Genomic DNA, 27,800 nt, shown 5'->3' with positions numbered 1-27,800 from the left:
CCACTGTTCACTGATATTTCCTCTTCCCCTTCAAGACCTGAGGCCTCTGACCCAATCAAAATATAGAACTTCTACTTTTATGAAATTTTATTTATGTATATGGTTGAATACTACAAATTCTCTCCCTAGAAGTAACTACTGCTGCTACTGCTAAGTCACTTCAGTCGTGTCCGACTCTGTGCGACCCCATAGATGGCAGCCCACCAGGCTCCCCCGTCCCTGGGATTCTCCAGGCAGGAACAGTGGAGTGGGTTGCCATTTCCTTCTCCAAGAAGTAACTACATTAAACTTAAAACTGTCTTATCTAGAATTGATACCCACATTCTTATATAATATGCCACAGCTTCATTCTCAATTTTTGTTGTTTCAGATACTTTCTACTGAGACTACTATGAAAGATGATGCTTTCCTCTTTTCTCAAATCCACCAGATTGAGCTATATAATCATCTCCAGTTAAAGCATTATTTGGAAGTCATTTTATTGTGCCTGTGTGATCATGGTGCAGAACTGAACCAAACTGTATCACATACTATATTTTCCTTACATAATTTTTCTTTTTCTTCACTGAGTCAACAACTGCCCTATTTTTGCATTTGCTAAGTTTCTTCTATACCTACCCCCATGGATTCCTCATTCTCCTCTCAAACATCATTTCTAATGTTTCCCATTGGCAATATCCTTCAAGAAGCCCTGCTCCCTAAGGACAAGGGCAGGCACAGAGGTTGAAACTGTTCCATGCCTTGCATGTTCAGAAACATCTTTATCTTCCCTCACACGTGACTGAGACCTGAGCTAAACAGAGTGAACATCATTTTCCCTCAGAACTCTGAAGGCACTGTTTGTTCTTTTTTATGCCAATGCTGCTTTTGAGAAGTCCAATAACATTCTGCTCAATCTCTGGTACATAACTTGTCTTTGCACTCTGGGACCTTTATTCTTTCTTTCTTGTGTTCTGATTTTGCAAAGTTAGACTCGGTGTGAGTCTTTCTGTCATTCATTGTGTTGGGCCCTCTGTCGATCTGAAATGTGTATCTTTGGGGGATGGGAAGTCTCCTTATGAAGCTTAGGTAATTTCTTCCTGCTTGCTGTTGTTTAGTCACTCAGAAGTGTCCAACCCTTTGTGACCCCATAGACTGTAGCCCACCAGGCTCCTCTGTCCATGGGATTTCCCAGGCAAGAATACTGCAATGGGTTGTCATTTCCTTATCCAGGAGCTTTTCCTCACCCAGGGATCAAACCCACATCTCCTGCATTGGCAGGCAGATTTTTTTTACCACTGAGCTACCAGGGAAGCCTGTCCTCTCTGCTTGACTACCTATTAAATACTGGATTTTCTAGAAGAATCCTCTAATTTTACTTTATATAACCTATTTTCTTTCTTTTGCTCTGTTTTCTATTGTTTGGGACCTCTTTAATCTGAACTGCTAATGCTTCTACTGATTTTATTGTGATCTTTAACTTGCAAAATCTTTGTTCTGAATTTTTAAAAAACACTGCTGTTTAACATAATCATCTTTTCATCCCTCTTTAAAATACAAATTACTGTTAAGAGTTTTTCTGTTCCCTGTACCCTTTTCACCAAAATTGTTATTATTATTACTATTTTTATTGATTTGGGGGATTCTATCTTTCACGTTAACCCAGTAATACGTGGTTCTCTCTCTCTTTAGTCTCTAAGTCGTGTCTGACTCTTGCGACCCCATGGACTGTAGCCCGACTGGCTCATCTTTCCATGGGATTCTCTAGGCAAGAAAACTGGAGTGGGTTGCTGTTTCCTTCTCCAAATACTTGGCTATACACTTATTTGTAAAGAGTAAGCAACTAAAAAATCTGACAGGAAGCTGCTGTGAATGGACGGGGTCTGACAGAAGGTGAGCTCACCTCAGGAAGCCGCTGTGAACGGAGGGTCTGACAGACAGCGAGCTCACCTCAAACTGATTCCGCTAAGTTCAGCAGTTTCACTGGAGGATCTCTCACTCCCTGCCAAATGTCTGGATCTGTAAGTCTTTCCTCACTTTTTTCTCCAAATGAGAATCTTCCAGTCTTTTTCCTAGAAGCTATGAACCTCACTCTCAGTATACTGGGAACTCTGAGGATGGAGGAAAGTCATCATCAACATGGAGACTTTCACTCAATCTCCATCCGGCTCCTCACCTTCACTCTCCACTCTGCCTGGTTTCCCCTGGCCTCTCTGGCTCAATTTCTTCACACAGAAAACCTAACTCTGAGGGGTATGAGAGGAGGACAGGTGCCTGACTGGGGGGTGTAGAGGAAGGGCTCGGGGGCTCCGGAGCTTTCATCACACAGACTCCCAGTCTATTTTTAGCTTTTCCAGGCACCTATTACTTCCAATTCTAAATCCTATCTGTATTTTTAGGTGAAAATCAACTTACCTTCTGTGGGTATTAGCGTCTTCAGAAGTTTAAGCTTTCCCAGTATTCACCTTTTAAAAATGTGTCCCATCCTTAGAAGTTTATACTTTAAAAAGAATCCTTTATTGTAATCTTTGTGGAGACTGCAAGGGTGGAGAGGAGAGCAGAAACTAGGTGTCTCCAACATGGCCCTATTTCTCTCCTGCTTTCTGAGTGTTAGCTCTAAGAAAACCCAGAACCACAATTAGAAGCCTCAGATGTACCCTTTTCCTCTCCTACTGATCTCTCACCAACAGTGTGGCAGGACCTAGAAATGTAATTCTGATAAACCAGACTTCGTTAATCTGAGGATTCCAAGTCATTCACCAATTCTGGAAAATCTCAGCCATTATTTCAAATACTGTCTCTCCACGAATCCATCACTGGCCTGTGGAACTCAGACTGTACTGACACTTCAAACTTTCTCATTCTCCATGTTTCTTACTGTTCATGTTTTATCTCTCTGTGCTGCATTCTAGATAATTTCTTCCTCTATCTTTCAGTTCACTGCTTCTGTCTTCAACTACATTATCCACTGGTTAACTCATCCTTTAAGTTTCTAATTGTAACCATTTGGTTTTTCATTTCCAGGAGTTCTATTTGATTTGTTCTCTGATCTGATTATCTCTTATATCCTTATTCCTTAATAATACTTCTGGCACTTTATTAACCATATTAAATATACACATACTTAATGTCAAATTTTATATATAGAGAGAGAGAGAGAAAGAGAGACAGACAGACAGAGAGACTTGGCAAGATTGATTCTGCTTTACTTCTTTCTGTTAACTCTCAATGGTGGTGCATTTTTCCTATGTCCTTTTTGTTTGTGAGTCCAGATTCAGTAGTGTTGTGTCAGTGGGGGGTCTATGAAGTCTGGAGTTCATCTTTATAGAAGGGACTTTAGTCTCTTTCAATAAGAGACCTCACATTATGACCAACCTTACCTTAAAGTCTCAGCTTAAGCTTTTTGGAACAAGATAAGTAATATGCATTTGGATCCCATATAATTTGAGGTGCAACAGTTATATTTTCGGAGAAGGCTTTTCTTACCTGCTCCTAATCATTGCCCAGCCAAGAGAGTTTTGTGAAATGAATAGGTAGGTGAAATGGGGCCAAATCATGAAGAACACTAGAGGTCATGTTAAGATAACAGGTTTTAATATGGCCTTTGACTTAGAGCTAGGTATACAGTGATAGGGAAGGTCCTTAAGAGAGCCTCGGCTATTGGTTCAGGGGACTGAGAAGTTTTGTGCAGCCCAATGCTTGAGCATAACTACAGCCAGACAGACATGGGCTCAAGTCCTATCTCTGCTATCTGACGGCTCTCTACACTGTAACTACATAAACTTCTTCCAGCTTTCAGTGTTCCAGTATTACTGCTATTTCCATGCTTTAGCACATAGATACCAAGACTATTCTCTCTCTCTACACCACCAATACCAACACCTCCTCCCTCTGCACTGGCTAATTTCAACTCACTGTTTAAGATCTCATGTCATATCCTCTCAAATAAATCTACACACACACAAAAAAATCACTGGATTCTAATAAGTACCTGTGGATATGGTCACTATACTTTTAACATCTGGCATGGATATTTGAATGCTTGTGTTATTCTATTAAAATTTTGAAAGTATTTGTATATATTTAAACTAAAATTTTGCTGAATCCTCAAAGCTTCCCTGGTGGCTCAGCTGGTAAAGAATCTGCCTGCAATGTGGGAGACCTGGATTCGATCTCTGGGTTGGGAAGATCCCCTGGAGAAGGGAAAGGCTACCTACTCCAGTATTCTGGCCTGGAGAATTCCATGGACTGTATAGTCCATGGGGTTGCAAAGAGTCGGACACAACTAAGCGACTTTCACTTTCATTTTTACTTTCAAAGCACAGCAGAGAACAGTTTGGAAATCAATAAATTAGAGGGACTTCAAAATAAGTAAGAATCATAAAGAGAGGAAAAAGGACTTCAGGCAGGACAAAAAGAGGGGAAACAATAAGAACAGAAATCTAGAGAAAGGAGACTGCTCATATTTGACAAGGAAAGTTCAAAATCACTGAACAAGTCACAGACAGTAGCCCATTTACCCCTTTCACTATCTTTGGCTGCTAATGACAGGGTTCAGGCATCCCTTCTACATGTTCTGGAGGTCATCCAAGGGGCCAGAAAAGAGCACATAACAGAGACTTAAAATTGTAACTTCTTCCTCAATTTCCAGAAAACATTCCAAAAGAATTAAATCAAGTCTGCCTATAAGTAAGTTCATATTTCTCATCACTAACAAGGATGAAGAGCTTATTCCACAACTGCCTGGTAAAAGCTCAAAAAAACCTGCTGTATGTGAAGCAGAAATAGCTCAGAAACATATCAATCCATGAAAAACTATCACAATCAATTAGAAATATCGGAAAAATAATATATGCTTTTCTTTCAATGGGGAAAAGATATTTAGAAACTATGAAGGAATTCTACGTTTGAAAATTCAGGGCAAGATGGGAGGTGGGGGGAGGACAGAGAGCAATACCATGTCAAAGGAAAAGGAGGCTTAGTGTTGACATAAAAACTACCCTAAAGATTTAAGTTTTCGCCAAATTTCATTTTATTATACCTTTCATGTCGCAGAGTTAAACACACATGCAGCTTAGGTCAACTATCTTAGGTTATTTATATATCAACCTGGGACAGATCAAACCACTATACCGAGTGAGAAAAAGCAGTGAATTCCTATTGACAGAAATTAAGGCAAAATGGCAATTTGGTCTCTTGTCCCTTTCTAAGCAGCTTGAGATATGAAGTACCTGAATAGTTTGGCAAGCGTGGCTGCCGTTGTTGGTGAGGATAGCAGAGATGGCCTGCAGTGTCCTTCCTGTCTCTCCCCAGGAAGCCACCAGGCTAAAGAGACAAGCGCAGGAAAGTGCCGTCAGAGACTGTCCCGTGCTGTCGTTCATTCCAGTACTTCGAACGGTGATTTCCAAAAGGAGCTGGAAGAGAGACTCTGTGGATAAAAACAGAACTCAATTATGTCATTCAACAAACAGGACGTTATACAGTATCTGTTTGTTTATTTAAACCTTGCCTCATTTTTCAAAAAAATACTTAAGGTAGCTACAACACTTCACATTTGTTCCTTTCCAGTTACCCTTTTTTGCCCGAAGTTAGAATATTTACATAAAAAGGATCTTACAGAATACTTAGGCCAACTCCATATTTCTGTAAATGAAGAAATGGAAATCTACCCACAATCATTTAAAAGAAACTTGCTTTCAGGCATTCATAATATTCAAGAACTAGCCTATTAAGGAGTAAAAGACTAGTCATTGCATTTAACCTTTTAGATGAGGAAAATACAGGCTTCTTAAAATGTTATGTGCCCAAAAACTATGTATTTATTTGCAAAACAACAACAGAATACACAGAACACATGCAAAACTTTGCTTTCATATAAAATTGGCTTAATTGCTAACACAACAGCAGTGCATACTCAGAGACAGAAAGAAGAAGGAAAAAAGTCATAAAGAGAGAGAAAATTTGAGAACGATGGAAAGAGAGGGGAAAAGGGGAAGGAAGAAAGCAACAGAGAGAGCTGATATGCCGGAATTCTCTGCAAACTGAAAGGCCATCTGCGTTTTATTTCTTAGCTCACAGAAACTGAGGCTTCCTCTCCTAGTCCCCGTCTTCCGTATCTCAGTTCAGTTCAGTTCAGTTCAGTCGCTCAGTCGTGTCCGACTCTCCGCTACCCCATGAATCACAGCACGCCAGGCCTCCCTGTCTATCACCAACTCCCGGATTACATTCAAACTCATGTCCACAGAGTCGGTGATGCCATCCAGCCATCTCATTCTCCGTCGTCCCCTTCTCCTCCCGCCCCCAACCTTTCCCAGCATCAGAGTCTTTTCCAGTGAGTCAACTCGACGCATGAGGTGGCCAAAGTATTGCAGTTTCAGCTTTAGCATCAGTCCCTCCAATGAACATCCAGGATTGATCTCCTTTAGAATGGACTGGTTGGATCTCCTTGCAGTATAAGGGACTCTCAAGAGTCTTCTCCAACTTCCGTATCTAATCCCTAATTAATTAAGTCCTGTCAATTTTACTTCCTAATTAATTCCTCCACTTTTTGCATATCATCAACATCTCCCCAACCCACGCTATCTATCACCTTCTCTTAATTGGACTACTAAAAGTATTCATAAATTAGCTCCTATCATTCACTTTTGCACCCTGATAGTCAAAGAGAAATTTCCAACCAAAAAAATCCGCCTTTTCTTTCAAATCTCTCACACCTTTGTTAACCGCCCCCCTTCCTTCTTTCCCTTCTCACTCCCTACTTCACTTCTCTCTGTATGCTTCTCTCCCTCATTCCATCTGCCCTTCACTGTCTCTCTCTCCAACTGTCCTTCTTCTCCTCTTTCCTTTCATCTACCTTTTCTCTTTGTCCATCCCTCCAACATTATCCTTCCGCTCATTCATCTTATAATTATTCAGCCAGTATTTCCTGTGTTCTCCCTGTACATCAGCAACTATCCTAGGCATTGACAAAGACACAGAATGTTCCTGGCAACAAAAAAAAGTTAGATCAAATTGAAGAAAATAATGTAAGACTATAAAGAATTTTTTAAACATAAGTAGACAGTGATGTTCAATTCCTCCTAGAAACAGAACCATCCTCCTTGGAAAACAGCCTATCAAGCTCCACATGGCCTACTCCCTGCCTCCCGATCCTCTTACGCTCCACTCTGCGCACAGTCTTTTTCCAGTCGTTCCCCTTCCTACCTCAAAACCTTACCAGTGTGGAGAGTCCTTAAAAAACTGGAAACAGAACTGCCACATGACCCAGCAATCTGACTGCTGGGCATACACACCGAGGAAACCAGAAATGAAAGAGACACATATACCCCAATGTTCATCACAGCACTGTTTATAATAGCCAGGACATGGAAGCAACCTAGATGTCCATCAGCAGACAAATGGATAAGAAAGCTGTGGCACATATACACAATGGAGTATTACTCAGTCGTTAAAAAGAACACATTTGAATCAGTTCTAATGAGGTGGATGAAACTGGAGCCTATTATACAGAGTGAAGTAAGCCAGAAAGCAAAACACCAATACAGTATACTAACGCATACATATGGAATTTAGAAAGATGGTAACAATAACCCTGTATGCAAGACAGCAAAAGAGATACAGATGTATAGAACAGTCTTTTGGATTCTGTGGGAGAGGGCAAAGGTGGGATGGTTTGGGAGAAGGGCATTGAAACGTGTATATTATCATATGTGAAACAGATCACCAGTCCAGGTTCAATACATGATACAGGGTGCTCGGGGTTGGTGCACTGGGATGACCCAGAGGGATGGGATGGGGAAGGAAGTGGGAGGAGGGTTCAGGATGGGGAACACTTGTACATCCAGGACAGATTCATGTCAATGTATGGGAAAACCACTACAGTATTGTAAAGTAATTAGCCTCCAAAAAATAAATAAATAAAAAGACAAAAAAAAAAAAAAAACCTTACCACTTGCTCTCCTACCTGCCTAGAAACTTAGTTAACTCTTTCTTACTCACCCTTCAAATCTCAAATGTCACATCTTCTGCGAAGTCTGTTATTCTCAGAATTCCTGCTTACATGTATACAACTGTCTAAAGCTAAATTCCATAATAACAGCTACAATGTTTATACTGATCGCCACTATATTATATGCTCTTGGCATAGAACATAGAAGATGCTATTACATTTAAGTGAATAATTGAGAATATATAGTCTAACCTTAAATTGAACAAAAAGATTGATATAAGGGAAGGATTTTTTAAAAACTGAACAATCTGTAAATCAAATCCATCTGCAAAGGGAAGTCTGATGTATAATCATCATCAAGCTATCCTAACAATATGAGAAATGCATAAATATTTTCATGAGCAACATGAAAAAAAAACACTATGGAAAAAGTTTAACTAATGTGATTATAATATTAAATCAAAAGAAAAAACAGAGAGAAATTTCTATACAAATTTTAAAGAACAAAATTACTACTCACACCTTGGAGCTAATTAAACAAAAAATATGAAGTGATGGTAAATGCCTGAACAGAAAAATAAGTCAAAACAGTGAAGAGATCACAAATAAGCATTGGAGGGATAGAAGAGAGACGAAAGAGAGTACAGCAGCATTTAAAACTGTTAGTAGGAAAATGAAAACAAATTATAATCAGGAGACCTACGTCTGGATAGAAAGAAGACAATTAAACTAAAGCACATACTATAATTTTAAAAGCCAGCATTAAGAACAAGATCTGTTTTGAAAAGAATAAAGAAAAGGGAATATTTATGTATAACATGAATATAAAAGAAAGCATATAACAGATGGTAGAAGAAAACAGAATGGCAGAAGATCTAGGAGGAAAGGAACGATCAGCATGTTAATTCTAAGTTAAGATACAGGGTATACTGGTTTCAGTGGGTGTAGTAAATACTTCAGTTATTTGCTCATTTACAATCCAGAGCTAAGGATAACTAGCAATTCAGTTCAGTTGCTCAGTCATGTCCGACTCTCTGCAACCCCATGGACTGCAGCAGGCCAGGCCTCCCTGTCCATCACCAACTCCCAGAGCTTACTCAAACTCATATCCATTGAGTCGGTGATGCCATCCAACCATCTCATTCTCTGTCATCCCCTTCTCCTCCTGCCCTCTATCTTTCCCAGAATCAGGGTCTTATCCAATGAATCACTTCTTTGCATCAGGTGGCCAAAGTGTTGGAGTTTCAGCTTCAGCATCAGTCCTTCCAATGAATATTCAGCACTGATTTCCTTTAGGATGGACTGGTTGGATCTCCTGGCAGTGCAAGGGACTCTCAAAGTCTTCCCAAACACCACAGTTCAAAAACATCAATTCTTCAGTGCTCAGCTTTCTTTATATTCCAACTCTCACATCCATACATGACTACTGGAAAAACCATAGCTTTGACTAGATGGACCTTTGTTGGCAAAGTAATGTCTCTGCTTTTTAATATGCTGTCTAGGTCGGAGAAGGCAATGGCAAGCCACTTCAGTACTCTTGCCTGGAAAATCCCATGGATGGAGGAGCCTGGTAGGCTGCAGTCCGTGGGGTCGCTAAGGATCGGACACGACTGAGCGACTTCACTTTCACTTTTCACTTTCACACATTGGAGAAGGAAATGGCAACCCACTCCAGTGTTCTTGCCTGGAGAATCCCAGGGATGGAGGAGCCTGGTGGGCTTCCGTCTATGGGGTCACACAGAGTCGGATACGACTGAAGTGACTTAGCAGCAGCAGCAGGTTGGTCATAACTTTTCTTCCAAGGAGCAAGCGTCTTTTAATTTCATGGTTGCAGTCACCATCTGCTGTGATTTTGGAGACCCCAAAAATAAGGTCTCTCACTACTTTCATTGTTTGCCCATCTATTTGTCATGAACTGATAGGACCAGATGCCATCATCTTAGTTTTCTGAATGTTGAGTTTTAAGCCAACTTTTCACTCTCCTCTTTCACTTTCTTCAAGAGGCTCTTTAGTTGTTCTTCACTTTCTGCCATAAGGGTGGTGTCATCTGCATATCTGAGGTCATTGATATTTCTCCTGGCAATTTTGATTCCAACTTGTGCTTCATCCAGCCCAGCATTTCTCATGACGTACTCTGCATATAAGTTAAATAAACAGGGTGACAATATACAGCCTTGACACACTCCTTTCCTGATTTGGAACCAGTCTGCTGTTCCATGTCCAGTTCTAACTGTTGCTTCCTGAGCTGCATATAGATTTCTCAAGAGGCAGGTCAGGTGGTCTGATATTCCATCTGTTTCAGAATTTTCCAGTTTCTTGTAATCCATGCAGTCAAAGGCTTTGAAATAGTCAATAAAATAGAAGTAGATGTTTTTCTGGAACTCTCTTGCTTTTTCAATGACCCAACAGATGTTGGCAATTTGATCTCTGGTTCCTCTGCCTTTTCTAAATTCAGCTTGTGCGCACCAGGGCCCAAAGATCCCACAGAGACTGAGAAAGAACTGTGTTTGAGAGTATGCTCTGGAGGTATGGGTCAGCAGTGGACTGCCGTAGGGGCAGGGGCTCTGGGTGCAGCAGATCTGGGTATGGCATTAAGCCCCCTTAGAGGAGGTAGCCTTAATCCCACCAAAGAGCTGCCAGAACTTACACAGGACTGGGGAAAGGACTCTTGGAGGGCACAGACAGAACCTTGTGCATACCAGGACCCAGAAGAAAGGACCAGTGACCCCACAAGAGACTGACTCAGACTTGCCCATGAGTGTCCACGAGTCTCTGGGTCGGCGGTGGCCTGCTGCAGGGCTGAGATCAGTAGTGCCCGCATGGGACCTTTTGAAGGAGGTCCCATTGTCTTCTTTACCTCCACCATAGTAAGTAAAAGGGAGGGAACACAGCCCCACCCATCAACAGAAAATTGGATTTTCTGAGCATGGCCCCACCCATCAGAGCAAGACTCAGTTTCCCCCTCAGTCAGTCTCTCCCGTCAGGAAACTTCCGTAAGTTCCTCTTACGTAACCTCCTCTTATCCTTCTCCATCGGAGGGCAGACCGACTGAAAACCGCACAGAAAGGATAACCAGCAAGATATTCTTAAATAAAAGCGCTGACTTGCCGGGAGCGAGCGAGGGAAATCCTACCCATGGCAAAGGTCAACTGGGGAAGAGGCCTGACGGGCAAAGGCTAATCAGGACTCAAGGAGCCCCCTGGACTTACCCGAGCATCTACCCCAAAGAAAACCAGAATCTGACTGCTCTACTATCTTACGCCTCTTACCAAGTCCTCTAATACTTACGGGGGCTTCCCCCCAACCACCTTTCTCTGAAAACATTAATTCAGAGCTGTAGTTTAAAAGTTCTCCTCGGCTTAATAGGAGTGTTCCAATCCAAGCCCCTCTGATAGCTTTCTAACTTGCATGACAAGTTTGTCCGGGCTCTTACAACTATGAGTGTGACTGTTTATAGCCTCCCAGCCATGCAAGGACAGAAAGCCTGATATTCTAATATACAGGAATCTGTTGAAGAAGTTAAAATCATTAGAGTAGTACTAAAAAAGATTTCATTGTTGAATCAATGCTTGCTGCAAAGTTTCCTCTATCTATTGTATCCTTGGAAATATATTAATCACATATAGAGAATATAAGTAGTAGCCTTTGATTTAACCACATCAGATCTTAAGTTAATAAGTTCCTTTCTTGCAGCTCACTACACCGGTGCCTTATAGGAATGTAACTTTGTTATGCACCTAACTTTAGGAAAGTCACCTTAAAAAAAGGGTCTTTTACTTGCTAACTAACCTACTGTTAGGAGAGAGGGCCATAAAACTGTTAGCAGGCCCCCTGGCCAGAAGATGATGTAAATCACCTAAAACTTTTATCACACAAAAATAAGCCCTGATCCTGATAAGGATCAAGACTGCTGACCCCACTTGATTTTGGCGTGACTCTATACCTCCCTTTCTCTGTTTCTTATGCGCATAACTTAGGGTATAAAAGCAGCACTGGAAAATAAAGTTTGGGGCCTTGCTCATTGAAGCTTGGTCTCCCCGTGTCGTTCTTTCTCTCTTTCCATCCTTTTCTCTATTCTCCTTTTTCTGGTTGAGATCCTTGGAGCGCTGGTCCCTCTGCGTTTACTTATCTGCCTGGGCTTCTAAGACTCACTCGAGGGGGTGCCCTGGTGGGGTGCCTCCGGCGATTCGAGAGGGCGCCTGCGGCCTACGTAAACAGAGCAAACCGCATGCTGGGGTTTTATTGGTTTCCAGCGTAAACCAAGGAATCATCAGCCCCTGTCTCTCTCTCTCTCTTTCTCTCTCTCTCTCTAACGCCGACGCCGTTCATCCTGAGGATACCCTGGGCCATATCGAGGCTGGACCCCGATACTGACTTAATTAAATCTTCCAAAAAACGCCACGAAGTCAAGGAGTGCCTCACAACGGAAACACCATCACTGGTGCTCCAGGGGCAGGAAACAAGACGCCCGCTTCTTAATACACGCAGCTTGTGTTGGGCAGCGGCATGAATAACATGGTGCTGCTGTTTTAAAAATCCTCAGCTTATTTTCACGGTCAGTACTCCCCACCACTAACTAAAACAGAACGGTGACAAAACAAATTGAACGCAGAAACTAATTACGATACGTGATTTAAAACAAATAACAATCTGACATCAAGATGAAAACCAAGTAATGAGGTTCTCACATGTGGGTCTAACATAATCCGAACAGCCAAGCAAAGAAAAAGACCCAAAGCCGAGTTCAGACCAGCAGTTTGGTCCCCCGATCAGCAGCTTTGGCACTACCCAGAAACTTACCCAAAATGCAAATTCTCATGTCTCATTCCAAATCTACTGAATCGTAAACTCCACAGTTACGGCCCAGATAGATGACTGACACAAACTAATGCATGAGGTTTAGAAAACTCTATAGACTCTTTCCCAGATCAGGAAAGGAGTACATCAAGAAAGTATATTGTCATCCTGCTTATTTAACTTATATGCAGAGTAAATCACACAAAATGCTGGGCTGGAAGAAGCACAAGCTGGAATCAAGATTGCCAGGAGAAATATCAATAACCTCACATATGCAGATGACACCACCCTTATGGCAGAAAGCGAACAACAACTAAAGAGCCTCTTGATGAAAGTGAAAGAGGAGAGTGAAAAAGTTGGCTTAAAACTCAACATTCAGAAAACTAAGATCATGGCATCTGGTCCCATCACTTCATGACAAATAAATGGAGAAACAATGGAAACAGTGACAGACTTTATTTTTTGGGGCTCCAAAATCACTGCAGATGGTGACTGCAGCCATGAAATTAAAAGATGCTTGCTCCTTGGAAGAAAACTTATGCCCAAGCCACTCCAGTACTGCTGCTGCTGCTGCTGCTAAGTCACTTCAGTCGTGTCCGACTCTGTGTGACCCCACAGACGGAAGCCCACCAGGCTCCCCCATCCCTGGCATTCTCCAGGCAAGAACACTGGAGTGGTATTGCCTAGAAAATCCCATGGATGGAGGAGCCTGGTAGGCTGCAGTCTGTGGGGTCGCTAAGGGGTCGGACATGACTGAGCAACTTCACTTTCACTTTTCACTTTCACACATTGGAGAAGGAAATGGCAACCCACTCCAGTGTTCTTGCCTGGAGAATCCCAGGGACGGGGGAGCCTGGTGGGCTTCCATCTGTGGGGTCACACAGAGTCGGACACGACTGACGTGACTTAGCAGCAGCAGCAGCAGACAGTATATTAAAAAGGAAAGATATTAGTTTGCCAACAAAGGTCCATCTAGTCAAAGCTATGGCTTTTCCAGTAGTCATGTATGGATGTGAGAGTTGGACTATAAAGAAAGCTGAGCACTGAAGAATTGATGCTTTTGAACTGTGATGCTGGAGAAGATTCTTGAGAGTCCCCTGGACTGCAAGGAGATCCACCCAGTCTATCCTAAAGGAAATCAGTCCTGAATATTCATTGGAAGGACTGATACTGAAGCTGAAACTCCAATACTTTGGCCACCTGATGTGAAGAACTGACTCATCTGAAAAGACGCTGATGCTGGGAAAGACTGAAGGTGGGAGCAGGGGACGACAGAGGATGAGATGGTTGGATGGCATCACCGACTCAATGGACATGAGTTTGAGAAGGCTCCGGGAGTTGGTGATGGACAAGGACGCCTGGCATGCTTAAGTCCATGGGGTCACAAAGAGTTGGATGCAACTGACCTGAAGTTCTCTGAAGGCCTTCTTTGAAGGCCCAGAGTTAGGAAAGCAATTAGCCTTCAGAATTAAGCTTCCATCTCTTCCTCTTCCTTAAAGAGTCCCCACCTTGCTTACAAGAGTATGTGTTGAATCTAGGTCACTGGCAAATGAAAGGCAGGCATTCATAAAACTTAAATGCACTTTACAAAAAGCAAATATTTTTACTTAATGGAAGTTGCTACGAATTCAAAAGCTTTACCTTCAACATGATAAATACAAATCTGTTTTTGTTGAGAAACTCACTGTGCTGTGTTGAGTTGGTATTTGTTTCCTCTTTTCCTACTCCTTTGACTCTCCAAAATAACATGTAAAGTTAGATGAAGTCAACCTCAGCTATTTTGGCCAAAGGTTTAGTAAGAAGGATTTAAGTTCATGGTGACAATAAGGTTTGAGGATTACTTCTAGGTTCTAAGAATTTCTATTTCCCATCATCATAATAATCAGGAAATGTCTGTGCAAGAACTGTAACTCCAGTGGAACATAGCAAAGTAACTTAAAATTTATACCCCTGCTGTTTCAGCACCATCAACAGAGACTGAAGTACAGGCTGTAGTCAGTATACGCTTCATAAGAGGAGCTCTTTACATTTAAAGGCTTCATTCAATGTGCCTAAGCTCTTACCTAGGACCTCGGGTGGCTCTGACTGAAGGCCTTCCGGTTGCTGACCCTGAAGCACGTTAAGCAGGGCTTGGAGACTCCTGAGGCACAGGGATGGATGAGAAAATCGTGTCTCCTTGATCAATTCAAAAACTTCACAAAGTCCAACCTCAATGATCTAATTAAGATAAAAAAAATTATACTTTATAACATGTGAGCTAATAACACTTCTCAGGCAGTATAATCAGTACAGTTTACTTCCAACAGCAAATGATTAACGGTACAATATTTTAAAGGTAAGACAAAATCATCACATAAAAAAAGAATAAAACCCATTGTGTTTAATTTCAAGATTTAGAAAATTATCTGGTTACGCAGAAGGTTAAAAAATAGTGGATCGACTTAAAAAGTAGCTTTAGTATAATGAAGCCATAATAAAACATCATGAAAATGGTTTAAGAGTAAACCAGTTACTAGATTGCATTCACTCAGGAAAAAATTAACTAATAATATACAAAGTTCATTTGGCTGTATTCAAGTAAAAATTGGCATTCTATTTTATGTTATGTTAATTTTACTTATGGCCAGAAAAAAAAAAGTCAATATAGCACAATATAGCACTATACTGTGACAAGATTAAAAAAGGAACCAAAGTTTCTTAGGATTTCCTACAACGGTAAAATCAGCTAATTCTTATTTGTAGATGGTGTCCCTTATTCTTATAGGATTTACCACAAAAAGAATAAAAAACTACCTATCTAAAATAAAATATCATGGCTATTTTTACTTTTAATTATTTTATCATTCTTCATGAGGACCAATAAAAATTTAACTCATCCTCCAATTAAAAGTAAATAAAATTTTTAATATATAAATAAAAATTAAAAATATATTTATAACTCAGTATCTCACAAAAAATAGATAAATTTGCAACAAAAGACAGAGAGCAAATATGATGAACTGGTATAAAGAGATACCTTCAGAGAACTGAGAGAACAATAGACAATGAACTCAGTTTCTCAATCAAGGTCAACATTTTGAGAAGGAGATGTGTAAGATCTTCTCAGGAAGTGTAAATTATTTGGAGAAATAAGTAAGTAACAGAAAAAGTGAAAACTAGATTAATTAGTAGAAATGCATCAAAGAATTAATTCCACTGAATGAAATATAAAAGATACTCTCTCTGCTGAGACTTATACATTAATTCATATATGACATAAATAATTTTAAGTACTTATTTCATGCAACTCATTACAGGAGATATATGATATATTAGACCCTATTCTCTAAAAGTTTATAATCTAACAAGGTAAATGCATTTTATATATATTGTTTATCCAGCCCAACCTTTATTAGAGCATTTATTATGCTATAATATAACTGACTATTTTTGTTTCCATTTTCCAAACTAAAACTTCAGTCTCCTTGTGGACACGGAGTATATCTTAATTAACTTCTCCCATGACTAGCCCAGTGCCTGCACATGATAAGCAGACAACAAATATTTATCTCAGCTATTTACTCTCTCAGTTGTACACTAAAAACCACTGCAACTCATAAATGTATTGTCCAGGCAACGGTCAAGTCAGCTGCAGGCAAGTCAGCTGCAGTTATCTAACATCCTGGAATACTTAATCATAGTTAAGATTATAGAACTGCTTGCACAGAGTTTCAATTGATTAAATGGAGATGAAAACATTCCATTTCATATAGTTTACCTTCTGGAAATGACTAGAAAATAAAAACAAACTGTCCAAGATTTCTGTTTATGTCCTTACAGGAAGCAAATCTGAAGTCAAAGATCTCCTAAGTATACAAAAGTGAAAGTCGCTCAGTCTGTCCAGCTCTTTGCAACCCCATGGACTATATGCAGTTCATGGAATTCTCCAGGCAAGAATACTGGAGTAGGTAGCTGTTCAATTCTCCAGGGGATCTTCCCAACACAGGGATTGAACCCACCAGCTGAACCACCAGGGAAGCCCAAGAATACTGGAGAGGGTAGCAATTCCTTCTCCAGTAGATCCTCCCAACCCAGGAATTGAACCAGGGTCTCCTGAATTGCAGACAGATTCTTTACCAGCTGAGCTACCAGGGAAGCCCAAGTACACAAAGTAGGGCCCTATTCTCAGGCCAGTAGGAGACTAATCTATCAGTCTTTAAGATTGCTTACTACTACCAATCAAGACTGCCGGGAGAAATATCAATAACCTCAGATAAGCAGATGACACCATCTTTACGGCAGAAAGTGAAGAACTAAAGAGCCTCTTGATGAAAGTGAAAGAGGAGAGTGAAAAAGTTAGCTTAAAACTCAACATTCAGAAAACTAAGATCATGGCATCCGGTCCCATTACTTCATGGCAGATAGATGGGGGAACAGTGGAAACAGTGGCTGACTTTATTTTTCTGGCTCCAAAATCACTGCAGGTGGTAACTGCAGCCATGAAATTAAAGACGTTTGCTCCTTGGAAGGAAAGTTATGACCAACCTAGACAGCATATTAAAAAGCAGAAACATTACTTTGCCAACAAAGGTCCGTCTAGCCAAGGCTATGGTTTTTCCAGTGGTCATGTATGGATGTGAGAGTTGGACTATAAAGAAAGTTGAGTGCTGAAGAACTGATGCTTTTGAACTGTGGTGTTGGAGAAGACTCCTGAGAGTCCCTTGGACTGTGAGGAGATCCAATCAGTCCATCCTAAAGGAGATCAGTCCTGGGTGTTCATTGGAAGGACTGATGTTGAAGCTGAAATTCCAAAACTTTGGCCACCTGATGCGAAGAGCTGACTCATTTGAAAAGACCCTGATGCTGGAAAAGATTGAGGGCAGGAGGAGAAGGGGACGAGAGAGGATGAGATGGTTGGATGGCATCATTGACTCGATGGATATGGGTTTGGGTGGACTCCGGGAGTTGGTAATGGACAGGGAGGCCTGGTGTGCTGTGGTTCATGGGGTCGCAGAGAGTCGGACACGACTGAGCAACTGAACTGAACTACCAATCACAAATTTTCATACTTCAAAGAATTCTTCACAGATGACATTCTTGGCTAGGGTTTCTTTGTATAAGTAGATTCCTGTAGTAACAGAGAAAGTATTAAACCTTGCCAAAAATAGTAAGGCTCCTTACTGAACAGCTTCCCAAGTTGTCTCTCTGATAAGGTTAAGGTGTAATAACAAATGCATGACAACAAGTGACTTAGGGGGCTGCCTAGGAACGGCGCACTAGCTGGGTTTAGCGAGACATACTCCTCAAACGTCAGTCAAAATGATCAGGACAAGGAATTATCCATCCGTCCAGATGAACCACTGTAAATTCTCACTTATCACCTATATCTTAGTCCAGTGTATAATTTTCTTTTTTTAACAAGGAAAAAAAACTAATTCATTTCCAGAACTGTGATATACATTCAATATACAACAAAATAAAAAATCAAACTCAAGTTTCCCTATCATATTTAACTTTGAATCACTGAACAGAGGAACAAAATATGTTGTAAATTAAGATTTTTTGCTGAGGTTTGGCTGAGAGTATTTTACTACACATAAGAACTCTGAAACTGCACTTTATACTCTGAAGTCTGTCCTACAGTCACTAATAATACATACTCCATGTCTTCCTCCCTCAGTAACAGGAAGAAGAGTACAAAGAGAAAAAAATATAGTACTGCAAATACAATATTTCATTTGTGCAGAAACAAATATATTTTAATGTGTGTAAAAATTTAATGTGTGTAAAAATGTTTATAATGCGTATATTTTGGTTATAAGGATTTTAGAAATAACTTCCAGCTTTTAAAATTTTCTTTTCCTCTTTTATAAAAATGTACCCCATTTTTTCAAATTATCTACACTGAATATACACTGCCTTTATAAATAGAAAAATACATTATTAATAAGCTTGACTGCTAAATAGAATAGTTCATTGTAATAAGATAACACACTAAGCTTTCAATACTTTCCATGACAAACCATAACTAACCACCAAACACACAATCTTCCAACTTCTCTTCAGAAAACAGTCTTTTGTAAATTTACTGAATGTTATCATTACTGTTGCTTTAAAACAATTAAATCCTGAAAGCTATTATACTTGAAGGAACACAAAACCCAAACAATTAACTAGTATAGCCAATCCAATGTCACTGTTGAGAAAAGTGAGGCAAAAAACATATTTGGCCAAAAAAAAGTCTTTTGAGGTTTTATTTTGCTCTCCTCAAATCATGTATTTCAAAAGGTAGCATTGTCATTTTCACTACCAATAACATGAAGGTTTAGATATATCACATTTAGATTTAGTAATAATAAACTCTTTGCCATTAGAAATTCTATCGTCTATTAAAAAGTCCTAGAGTCAATTCTAAGACTTACAGAAACCATTTGAAAAAGCTCAAAAAGAAACCAAAATCAATTTAACTAACTTTTAAAAGTCAAGGAGGGAAAACAGAATTGTATCAAAATGATACCCTGACAACAAATAAAAAACTGTCTTCATTACGTAAGAGAAAAAAGGAGCAAGAGAGAAGTAAAACTCCAGCAAGAAAAAGGAAAATGACAACCACACATTTGGGAGGAGCAAGAGAGGAACAACAAAGGAAAGGAAAGGAAAGAAGTGACATGAAAGAGTGTCTGGAAAAGAGGCACAGAAATGGTCAAAAGGAATAGAAAAAGTCAACATTTCACACCTGCCCGCATGCTCCCATCATCTCAAACCCTAAAGGCCTCATCTCTTCTGTGTCCTGCAAAGTGCTGCCAAAGACCTGAAAAATTTCACTCCCAGTCCTGCCCCAGCCCACAATACATTGACTAACTCTGCAACAAAATCATTCCACTGCTCCTTCCTCTCTGATCTATCTCATTTCCATGGATATACAGTACTTCTTAATAACTGAAGAGTTCCCTGAAAACTAACTGAAATTTATTTGGACCCTACACATTTTCCTATTTGCACCTTATACTCATAACAACAGCTAGCATTTATTAAGCATGCATGCATTTACTAACTCTCTGAATTCTTACTACTACCCTATGAGGAAGACACTACCCCCATTTCAGAGATGAAAAAACTGAGCCACAGAGAGGTTAAATAACTTGACTAGCATCACAGAGCTAGCATTTGTAAAGGCAAGTGTTTGAACTCAAGCAGTCTGACTCTACTGCCCACGTTCATCATTATACCTTGTTTCCTGACAGGCCAGAACTTGATGGAAAACTCAGCATTAATCGCTTGAGGTATCTGCTTTTCTTCTTTTCACAGGAAGCTCTCTTTTAGATTCTGCATCTTTTGACTCTGTTAATCATGCTAAAAACAAAACAGTCTTAAGAATGACTGATATTTTATTTCCTTAATACTGATTCTTCCTAAAGTTTTAAAATAGCCTAAGAATCAGTAGTTCTTGATTGTGCTGCTGCTGCTGCTAAGTCACGTCAGTCGTGTCCGACTCTGTGTGACCCCATAGACGGCAGCCCACCAGGCTCCCCCGTCCCTGGGATTCTCCAGGCAAGAGTACTGGAGTGGGTTGCCATTGCCTTCTCCAGTGCATGAAAGTGAAAAGTGAAAGTGAAGTCCAGTTCAGTCGTGTACGACTCTTTGTGACCCCATGGACTGCAGCCCACCAGGCTCCTCTGTCCATGGGATTTCCCAGGCAAGAGTACTGGAGTGGGTTGCCATTGCCTTCTCCGAATAAACACTGAGGTTCCAGAAAAACAAAACCAAAAAACGCTAATTTATGCTTAAAAGCTGACAAGTATACCTCTATGGTTCTAATGCCTTTGGAAAGTCTTCCGAAGAGGACCTGTGCCCCACTGAGCCCCACCAGCTCAGACGCTGCTCCTGCCTTTGAAGGCCTTCCGAGATGGTGACTGGCCATGAGTACACAGTGTCTGAAGCACAATCACTCTTCCTCATTCAAGAGCTGCAGTGTTCACGGACTTCTCCTCACTATAAACTCCATGACCTCCAACCCAGTTGCTCTTCACAGGTGACTGCTGAGACTACGCCAGTCATGCCACTTTTAGGTATCTGATCATACTGTGATTAGTGGGATTTTCAGATAAAAAAATGGCAACCCACTCCAGTACTCTGGAAAATTCCATGGATGGAGGAGCCCGGTGGGCTACAGTCCATGGGGTCGCAAAGAGTCGGACATGACTGAGCGACTTCACCCTCACTTTCAGACAAGAAAATTTAACACTTTTTTGAAAAAGTTTATACTACATGTATGTGCAGTATCTTTTAAATTAAATACAGTTTATTATCTGATGTTTACATACCTGTGTGAAAGGCTTCTCTGGGTCTTTATTCTCCTTCCCAATGTTGAACCTAAGCTGAGTGACCGTTACAGTACAGTGAGACTCACCCACACACAGAATGAATTCTTATACCAAAAGTACAAGCCCATATCCTGACTTAACAATATAGCTTTGCTCAGTTCAGTTAGTTCAGAAGCTCAGTTGTGTCCGACTCTTTGCGACCCCATGAATCACAGCACGCCAGGCCTCCCTGTCCATCACCAACTCCCGGAGTTCACTCAAACTCATGTCCATTGAGTCGGTGACGCCATCCAGCCATATCATTCTCTGTCGTCCCCTTCTCCTCCCGCCCCCAATCCCTCCCAGCATCAAAGTCTTTTCCAGAAAGTCAACTCGTCGCATGAGGTGGCCAAAGTATTGGAGTTTCAGTCCTTCCAATGAACACCCAGGATTGATCTCCAGCCTCCCCTAATTAAGCAAAAGAAATCAGTATTATAGACCATGCTGTTTACTTGGAGAAACTTGCACGGAAAAGATGAGTCCGTTTTAAGTTGAAGAAAGAAGCCAGTAGAGATGCTACAGTTATGGACACTGGAGAGAAAAGGACTAAGGGGAAAAGGGTCCCAAGAGCAGATAAGGACACTTGAAGGTGACTGATTAAGACGTTAAGGGATTTCACAAAATCTCTACTACCCTATGAAATAAGAACCAAGTCAACTGCTGACAACAGGGGAGAAGAACCTGGCGGTAATGATTAAAGACAGGAGTGAACTTACAAAAAGCCACCATGAAAAGTAAAAACAGATCAGGAACATGGCCTCTATCTGGCTGCTATGTCTGAGTAATATAAAAAAAAAGTATTTACATGGTATCTTATGTAGGCATATGAAGTTTTTAAGGCACAGTCTTAAAGTATCCATTTAGTAAAAAGAAAATATATATGAATCATTTATGATCAAGGAAATCATTTTTAAATGTCTATATTTAGAAAAGGGCAATATGTATAAATAATTTATGATAAAGGTATCATTTTAAAATATGTCTACATTTTCATCCATTCTTTGTGAGAAATAGTCACTACACATACGATACAGAAAAATATATATATATATATATACATAAAATAGCATTACACTCTTAAAATAAACTCAATGCTTAAATAGAACAGAATACCTTAAGAACAGTTTGTTCCACTACAATACATGTTGCTATGACACCAACTGGATTATATGCCTCTGGTAAATATGGGAGTGATATCAGAACAGTGCAGTTTGATTTATATGTATTTTTCCCCTAGTCAAAGGGAGCCAGGATAGCAAGAATACACTTATAACCTTAGGCAGAAAAGGCAAAAGCTCTCAGCTCAGCTCTTCTAGCTCTATGTCAAGAAAAATTAAAATGCATACCTGTACCCAGAGGGAGGGCTGGGACCCTAGCCTTCTGTGGCTCTTAGCTTGTGGCAATCTGCACTTCCTCTTGTGCCCCACCTTAACAGCAGACCACTGGCTCAGAGCTCTACTTCCAACCTCAATGGCTCAGTGCCTGCAAGCCACCATTGCCCCTCTCTTGCTTCGGTACGTTTTTAATAGCCCCTGAACAAACTCCAAGCCACGGAACTCCCTGCCTGGGCTTTCCCAGTACCCCCCGCGGAGGTACCAATTATTGACTTTGTTAACTCTCCAAATAAAAAGTTGCCTAAGGTTTTCCTGATCTAGCCTAAACCTATTTTTACCCATACGTCCTGTTATTTTCAGTGTGCAATTTTATTAAAAGCAAGGTGTTTTAGCAATGCAAACATATGTATTACAACCCAAACTCCTGTAGGTTATTCATCTAAGTGGTACCTAAGTGCCTTACCTTTGGAAGCTTGATAGGGGGCTCTTTGGATTCCTCCTCTTCATCACTATCTGATTCTCCGCTTTGCACAGAGTTCTTAGAAGCCGCTGCCAACGACGTTTCCTTTTTCTGCCATTCCAGAACGCAGTGGCGTACGTTGCAATAAATATTAAATGCAGAAGGATTGCTATGTAGTTTGATATCTGGTATGATTACCGTGTTCTCCAAGTTCTCCGACTGAAATACAGAACACAATATTTCAATTTCATACTCCTTTCCATCATCATCACTACTCATTTTTTAAACGAAAAATTAAACATTAGGCTAGATGACATGCAAAAGTCACAAAGGTGACAAAGATAATCTAAATCTACTGACTCAATTTATAGCACTTTTTACTACACTTCACTACTTTCTAAGTAACAAAGCAATAACCAATATGGCAAGGGCTAGAAAGGAGCCAGTAAAGAACTTATCAGGAATACCCTTTTACCCCACAAGAGGAAAAGAGCCCACAAAGCTTAATTGCCAAAGTTTCAAAAGATACCCCATTTGTTGTTTTTCTAAGGGGCACCATATATACTGCAGAGTGTCAATGACCTACTACATATGTTGAATTACATTTTAATTTCTTTCAAAAGGAGATATAGGGCCTTAAACAGAAATTAGAACTTAAAAAAAAACCCTTAGTCTTAGCTGATTCTAATTTCATTCTCATTCAAATAATGGTGATGCTGAGAAAACTACGGGTTATGGTTCCTGAAAGCTCTCTCTTAGCTACAAGGTTGGTGCAAAAGTAATTCTGGTTTTGCCTTGTTGAACTTTGTCATACTTTCTGTTTATGTATTTTAGACTATGGAAATGATGTTACACAAAAAGCGAATTCAAGCAATATTCTTATTTGAGTTCCAAATGGGTCAGAAAGCAGCAGAGACAACTTGCAACCTCAACAATGCATCTGGCCCAGAAGCTGCTAATGAACGTACTGCAGCACAGTGGTGGGTCAAGAAGTTTTGCAAAGGAGACTAGAGCCCTGAAGATGAGAAGCCCAGTGACTGGCCATCCAAAGTTGACCATGACCAACTGAGAGGATTATAGAAGCTGATCCTCTTATAACTAACTACATGAGAAGTTGCCCAAGAACTCAACATCGACTATTCTATGGTCCATTCGGCATTTGAAGCAAACTGGAAAGGTGAAAAAGCTCAATAAGTGGGAGCCTCGTGAGCTGAACTCAAATCAAAAAAATCATCATTCTCAAGTGTCATCTTCTCTTATTCTACACAACATGAACCATTTCTCGATCAAAATGCGCTGAAGAGCAGACTTTATATGACAACCAGCTCAGTGCCTGGACCAAGAAGAAGCTCCAAAACACTTCCCAAAGCCAAACCTGCACAAAAAAATTCACGGTCACTGTCTGGGGGTCTGCTGCCCGTCTGATTCACTACAGCTTTCTGAATCCCAGCAAAGCTATTACATCTAAGAAATATGCCCAGCAAATTGAGGAGATGCACCGAAAACTGCAATGCCTGCAGCCAGCACTGGTCAACAGAAAGAGGCTAATTCTTCATGACAACACCTGACTGGACATCACCCAACCGATGCTTCAAAAGTTGAACAAACTGGGCTACGAAGTTTTGCCCCATCTTCATATTCATCTGACCTTTTACCAACTGACTACCACTTTTTCAAGCATCTCAACAACTGAGCAGGGAAAATGCTTCCATAACCAGTAGTACACAGAAAATGCTTTCCAAGAGTTCACTGAATCCCAAACACAGATTTTTATGCTATAGGAATATACAAACTTGTTTCTCATTGGCAAAAATGTGTTGACTGTAACAGTTCCTACTTAGATTAATAAAGATGTATTTGAGCCTAGTTATGATTTAAAATTCGGGGTCCAAAAGTGAAATTACTTTTGCACCAACCTAATATCTGTCTTAATAAGTACTGCAAATCACATGCTTGGTAATTCAGTTGTTAAAACTAAATATCCCAGGTCCAGCATTTTATTCATCAGACTCCAACCACATTTTTGAGATCAATATTTATATTATAAATATACAGAACTAGCTTAAGATAGTACACAAAGGCAAATCTGAACAATTAGAGAATGGCTAGGTAGTATCCAAGAAAAATAAAATGAGACACTTTGAGTACCAAGAATACTTGAGTCTCAAAATTCTACTTTTCAATAAGTATTATAATTAGGAAAAAATTGAGTACTCCTTGTTAAATAAAAAGAGTACTAAAGTTAACTGATACATAACATGTGACTATGTCTTTCACAGATACTAAAAGCAAACGAATATTAGCAATTCAAATCCAACAATATACTCTTAAAAAGATAATATATCACGTTCAACTCAAAAACAAGGATGTACAACATTGGGAAAGCAAGCCAAAATCCACACTGACAAAAAAATAAGAGGAAAAAAAATAACACACTATAAATAAACATGGAAAACACATTTGACAAAAATCAAATACCCATTCATGACAAAAAGCCTAAGTATATTAAGAACAGAAGAGAATTCCAAAACTCGAGTTGAAGGTACCTATGAAATACCCACAGCTGACACAGTAAAAGACGGAATGCCTTCATCCTAAGGCTGTAAGCAAGGCCAAAATACCTACTCTCAGCAATTACACACACCATTGTGCTAGATCTACTATCCTCTGCAATTAGTCAAAAAAAAAAAAAAGAAAGAAAAAGTATAAAGAAAATTATCTCCCAGAAATCAAATGCTTTTATTTGTAAGAGACATAAAAAAGAATCTTAAATGTGCAGAAAAGAAAAAAACAAGTCATTTGCAATAATGTGTGGATTTAGCAAAGTCCAAATATATAAAAATGAGTAATACATCTATATCCTAGGAGTAAACAGTTAAAATATGTAATTTTAAAAAATAGTATCAGTAAAGTTAAAGACTAGGTGAAAATATTTTGCAAACCACATATCTGACAAATGACTGTGTGACTCTTCGTGACTCCACAGACTACAGCCCGCCGGGCTCCTCTGTCCATGAGGATTCTCCAGGCAAGAATACTGGAGTGGGTTGCCATGCCCTCCCTCCCAGGGATCTTCCCAACCCAGGGATCAAAGTCAGGTCTCCCGCCCAGAAGGCAGATTCTTTACCATCTGAGCCACCAGGGAAGCCCAAATGACTAGCATCCAGCATGTATAAAGAATTCTCAAAATTCAACAAGTAAGAAACAAACAAGCAAGCAACACAATTAGAAAATGGGCAAAATACATGAACAGACATGTCATGGAAGAAGATATACAGAAGGCAAAGCAGCACAAGAAAAGAAGTTCAATGTCATGAGCCATTAGGGAAATACAAATTAAAAAAATAAAATGAGAGGTAGTACACACCTATCAGAAAGGCTCAATAAAAAATAGTGACATTAACACAAACAGGTGAAGAGCTGGAAAAACTAGACTGTATGAAAAGACACAGAAACTAGAAAAAAAGTACAGTTTTTTAGAAAATTAAACATGTACTTACAGTATAATCCAGTAATTGCACTCTTAGGCATTTATACCAGAGAAATGAAAACTTATGTTCATATAAACACCAGCACATGAACATTCATAGAAGCTTTATTCAAAATAAAACTGGAAACAAACTCGGATGTCCTTTAATGAGTGAAGGGTTAAACAAAATGCGGTATATGCATGCCATGGAACACTTACTCAGCAATAAAAAGGTGCAAACTATTACTGATATATGCCAACAACTTGGATGAATCTCAAGAAAACTATGCTGAGTGGAAAAAAAGCCAATTCCAAAGGTTACATACTGCATGAATCCACTTATATAACATTTTTGAAATGACAAATTATAGAGATGGAGAACAGACTTGTGGTTCGCAGAGGCTAGGGAGAGGGTGAAATTTGGAAATGTATTTGTTTACATAAAAATAGCACAATGGATCCTTACAAGCGAACTGTTCTACACCTTTACGGCAATGGTCACAAAGACCCACACATGATAAAACTGCATAAAACTAAAAAAACACAAACAAATGAGTGCATATAAAACTGGTGAAATCTAAATAAGATCCATAGGCTGCATCAATATTGATTTCCTGGTAGTGATATTTATAATACTACAGTTACGCAACACCTTACCAATGGGAGAAAAGGAGCAAAGGTACACAGGATCTCTCTGTATTATTTCCTAACAATTGCATTCATATGATAATCATCTCAAATTTTTAAAAAATACATTTGTAAATAACAGCATTTACAATAACATCAAAAATACATAATAAAGTATGCAAAACTCCTGTCCATTGAAAACCAAAATGACATCACTGAGAGAAATTAAAAACTTAAGTAAATGGTAAGAGAAACTGTGTTTATCAATGAGAAGATTCTGTATCATTAAAATGGCAATTTCAATGCCCCCAAACCTACAGATTCAATGCAATTCCAATAAGAATTCTAGAGGCTTTTTAAGAATGGAAATTGACAAGCTGATTCTAAAATTTACATAGAAATATAAAGAACCTAAATTAACTAAAGCAATTTTTTTTAAAAAGACCACAGTTAAAACATCTGATCTATTTCAAAAGCACAGTATTGAAGACATATGGTATTAGTATAAATATAGATCAATTTAAAAAAATAAATTCCAGAAATAGGCTTACACAAATATAGTCATCTGATTTTTTACAAAGATGCCAGGATAATTCGAAGGAAAAAAGATTCTTTTTAAGAAATGATGCTGGATCAACTACCAACATGTGAAAAAATGAACATCAACTTTTATCTCACACTATATACAAAAATTAACTTGAAATGGATCACAGACCAACATGCAACAGTTAAAACTATACAAAGAAAATCTATAGACAAAGACCTAGGACACAAAACACACGAATCATAAAAGAAAAATCAATTCTTTAAATTTATAAAACTTTTGCTCTTATAAAGCACTCTA

The 27,800-nt window shown here is 39.5% G+C and overlaps 1 protein-coding gene across 11 annotated transcripts in view; it reads right to left on the bottom strand.

Annotated features, from left to right (window-relative positions):
- MYCBP2 (MYC binding protein 2) overlaps nucleotides 1-27,800 on the bottom strand; it is a 277,882-nt gene that overhangs the window by 205,284 nt on the left and 44,798 nt on the right. For all 11 annotated transcript variants that reach the window (XM_088842669.1, XM_088842670.1, XM_088842671.1 and 8 more), the window contains exons 3-5: nucleotides 22,864-23,079; nucleotides 14,788-14,941; nucleotides 5,211-5,407 (exon numbers count right to left, since the gene is read on the bottom strand). In XM_088842669.1, coding sequence (XP_088698795.1) covers nucleotides 5,211-5,407; nucleotides 14,788-14,941; nucleotides 22,864-23,079 — 567 coding nt within the window. The remainder of the gene's footprint in view (nucleotides 1-5,210; nucleotides 5,408-14,787; nucleotides 14,942-22,863; nucleotides 23,080-27,800) is intronic.

Source organism: Moschus berezovskii, chromosome 13, assembly GCF_049115385.1.
Source record: "Moschus berezovskii isolate FMDL1 chromosome 13, NW_MosBer_1.0, whole genome shotgun sequence".
NCBI classification, from domain to species: Eukaryota; Metazoa; Chordata; class Mammalia; order Artiodactyla; family Moschidae; genus Moschus; species Moschus berezovskii.
The sequence above is the reverse complement of the archived record's forward strand: the minus strand, read 5'-3'. Positions and strand labels throughout refer to the sequence as shown.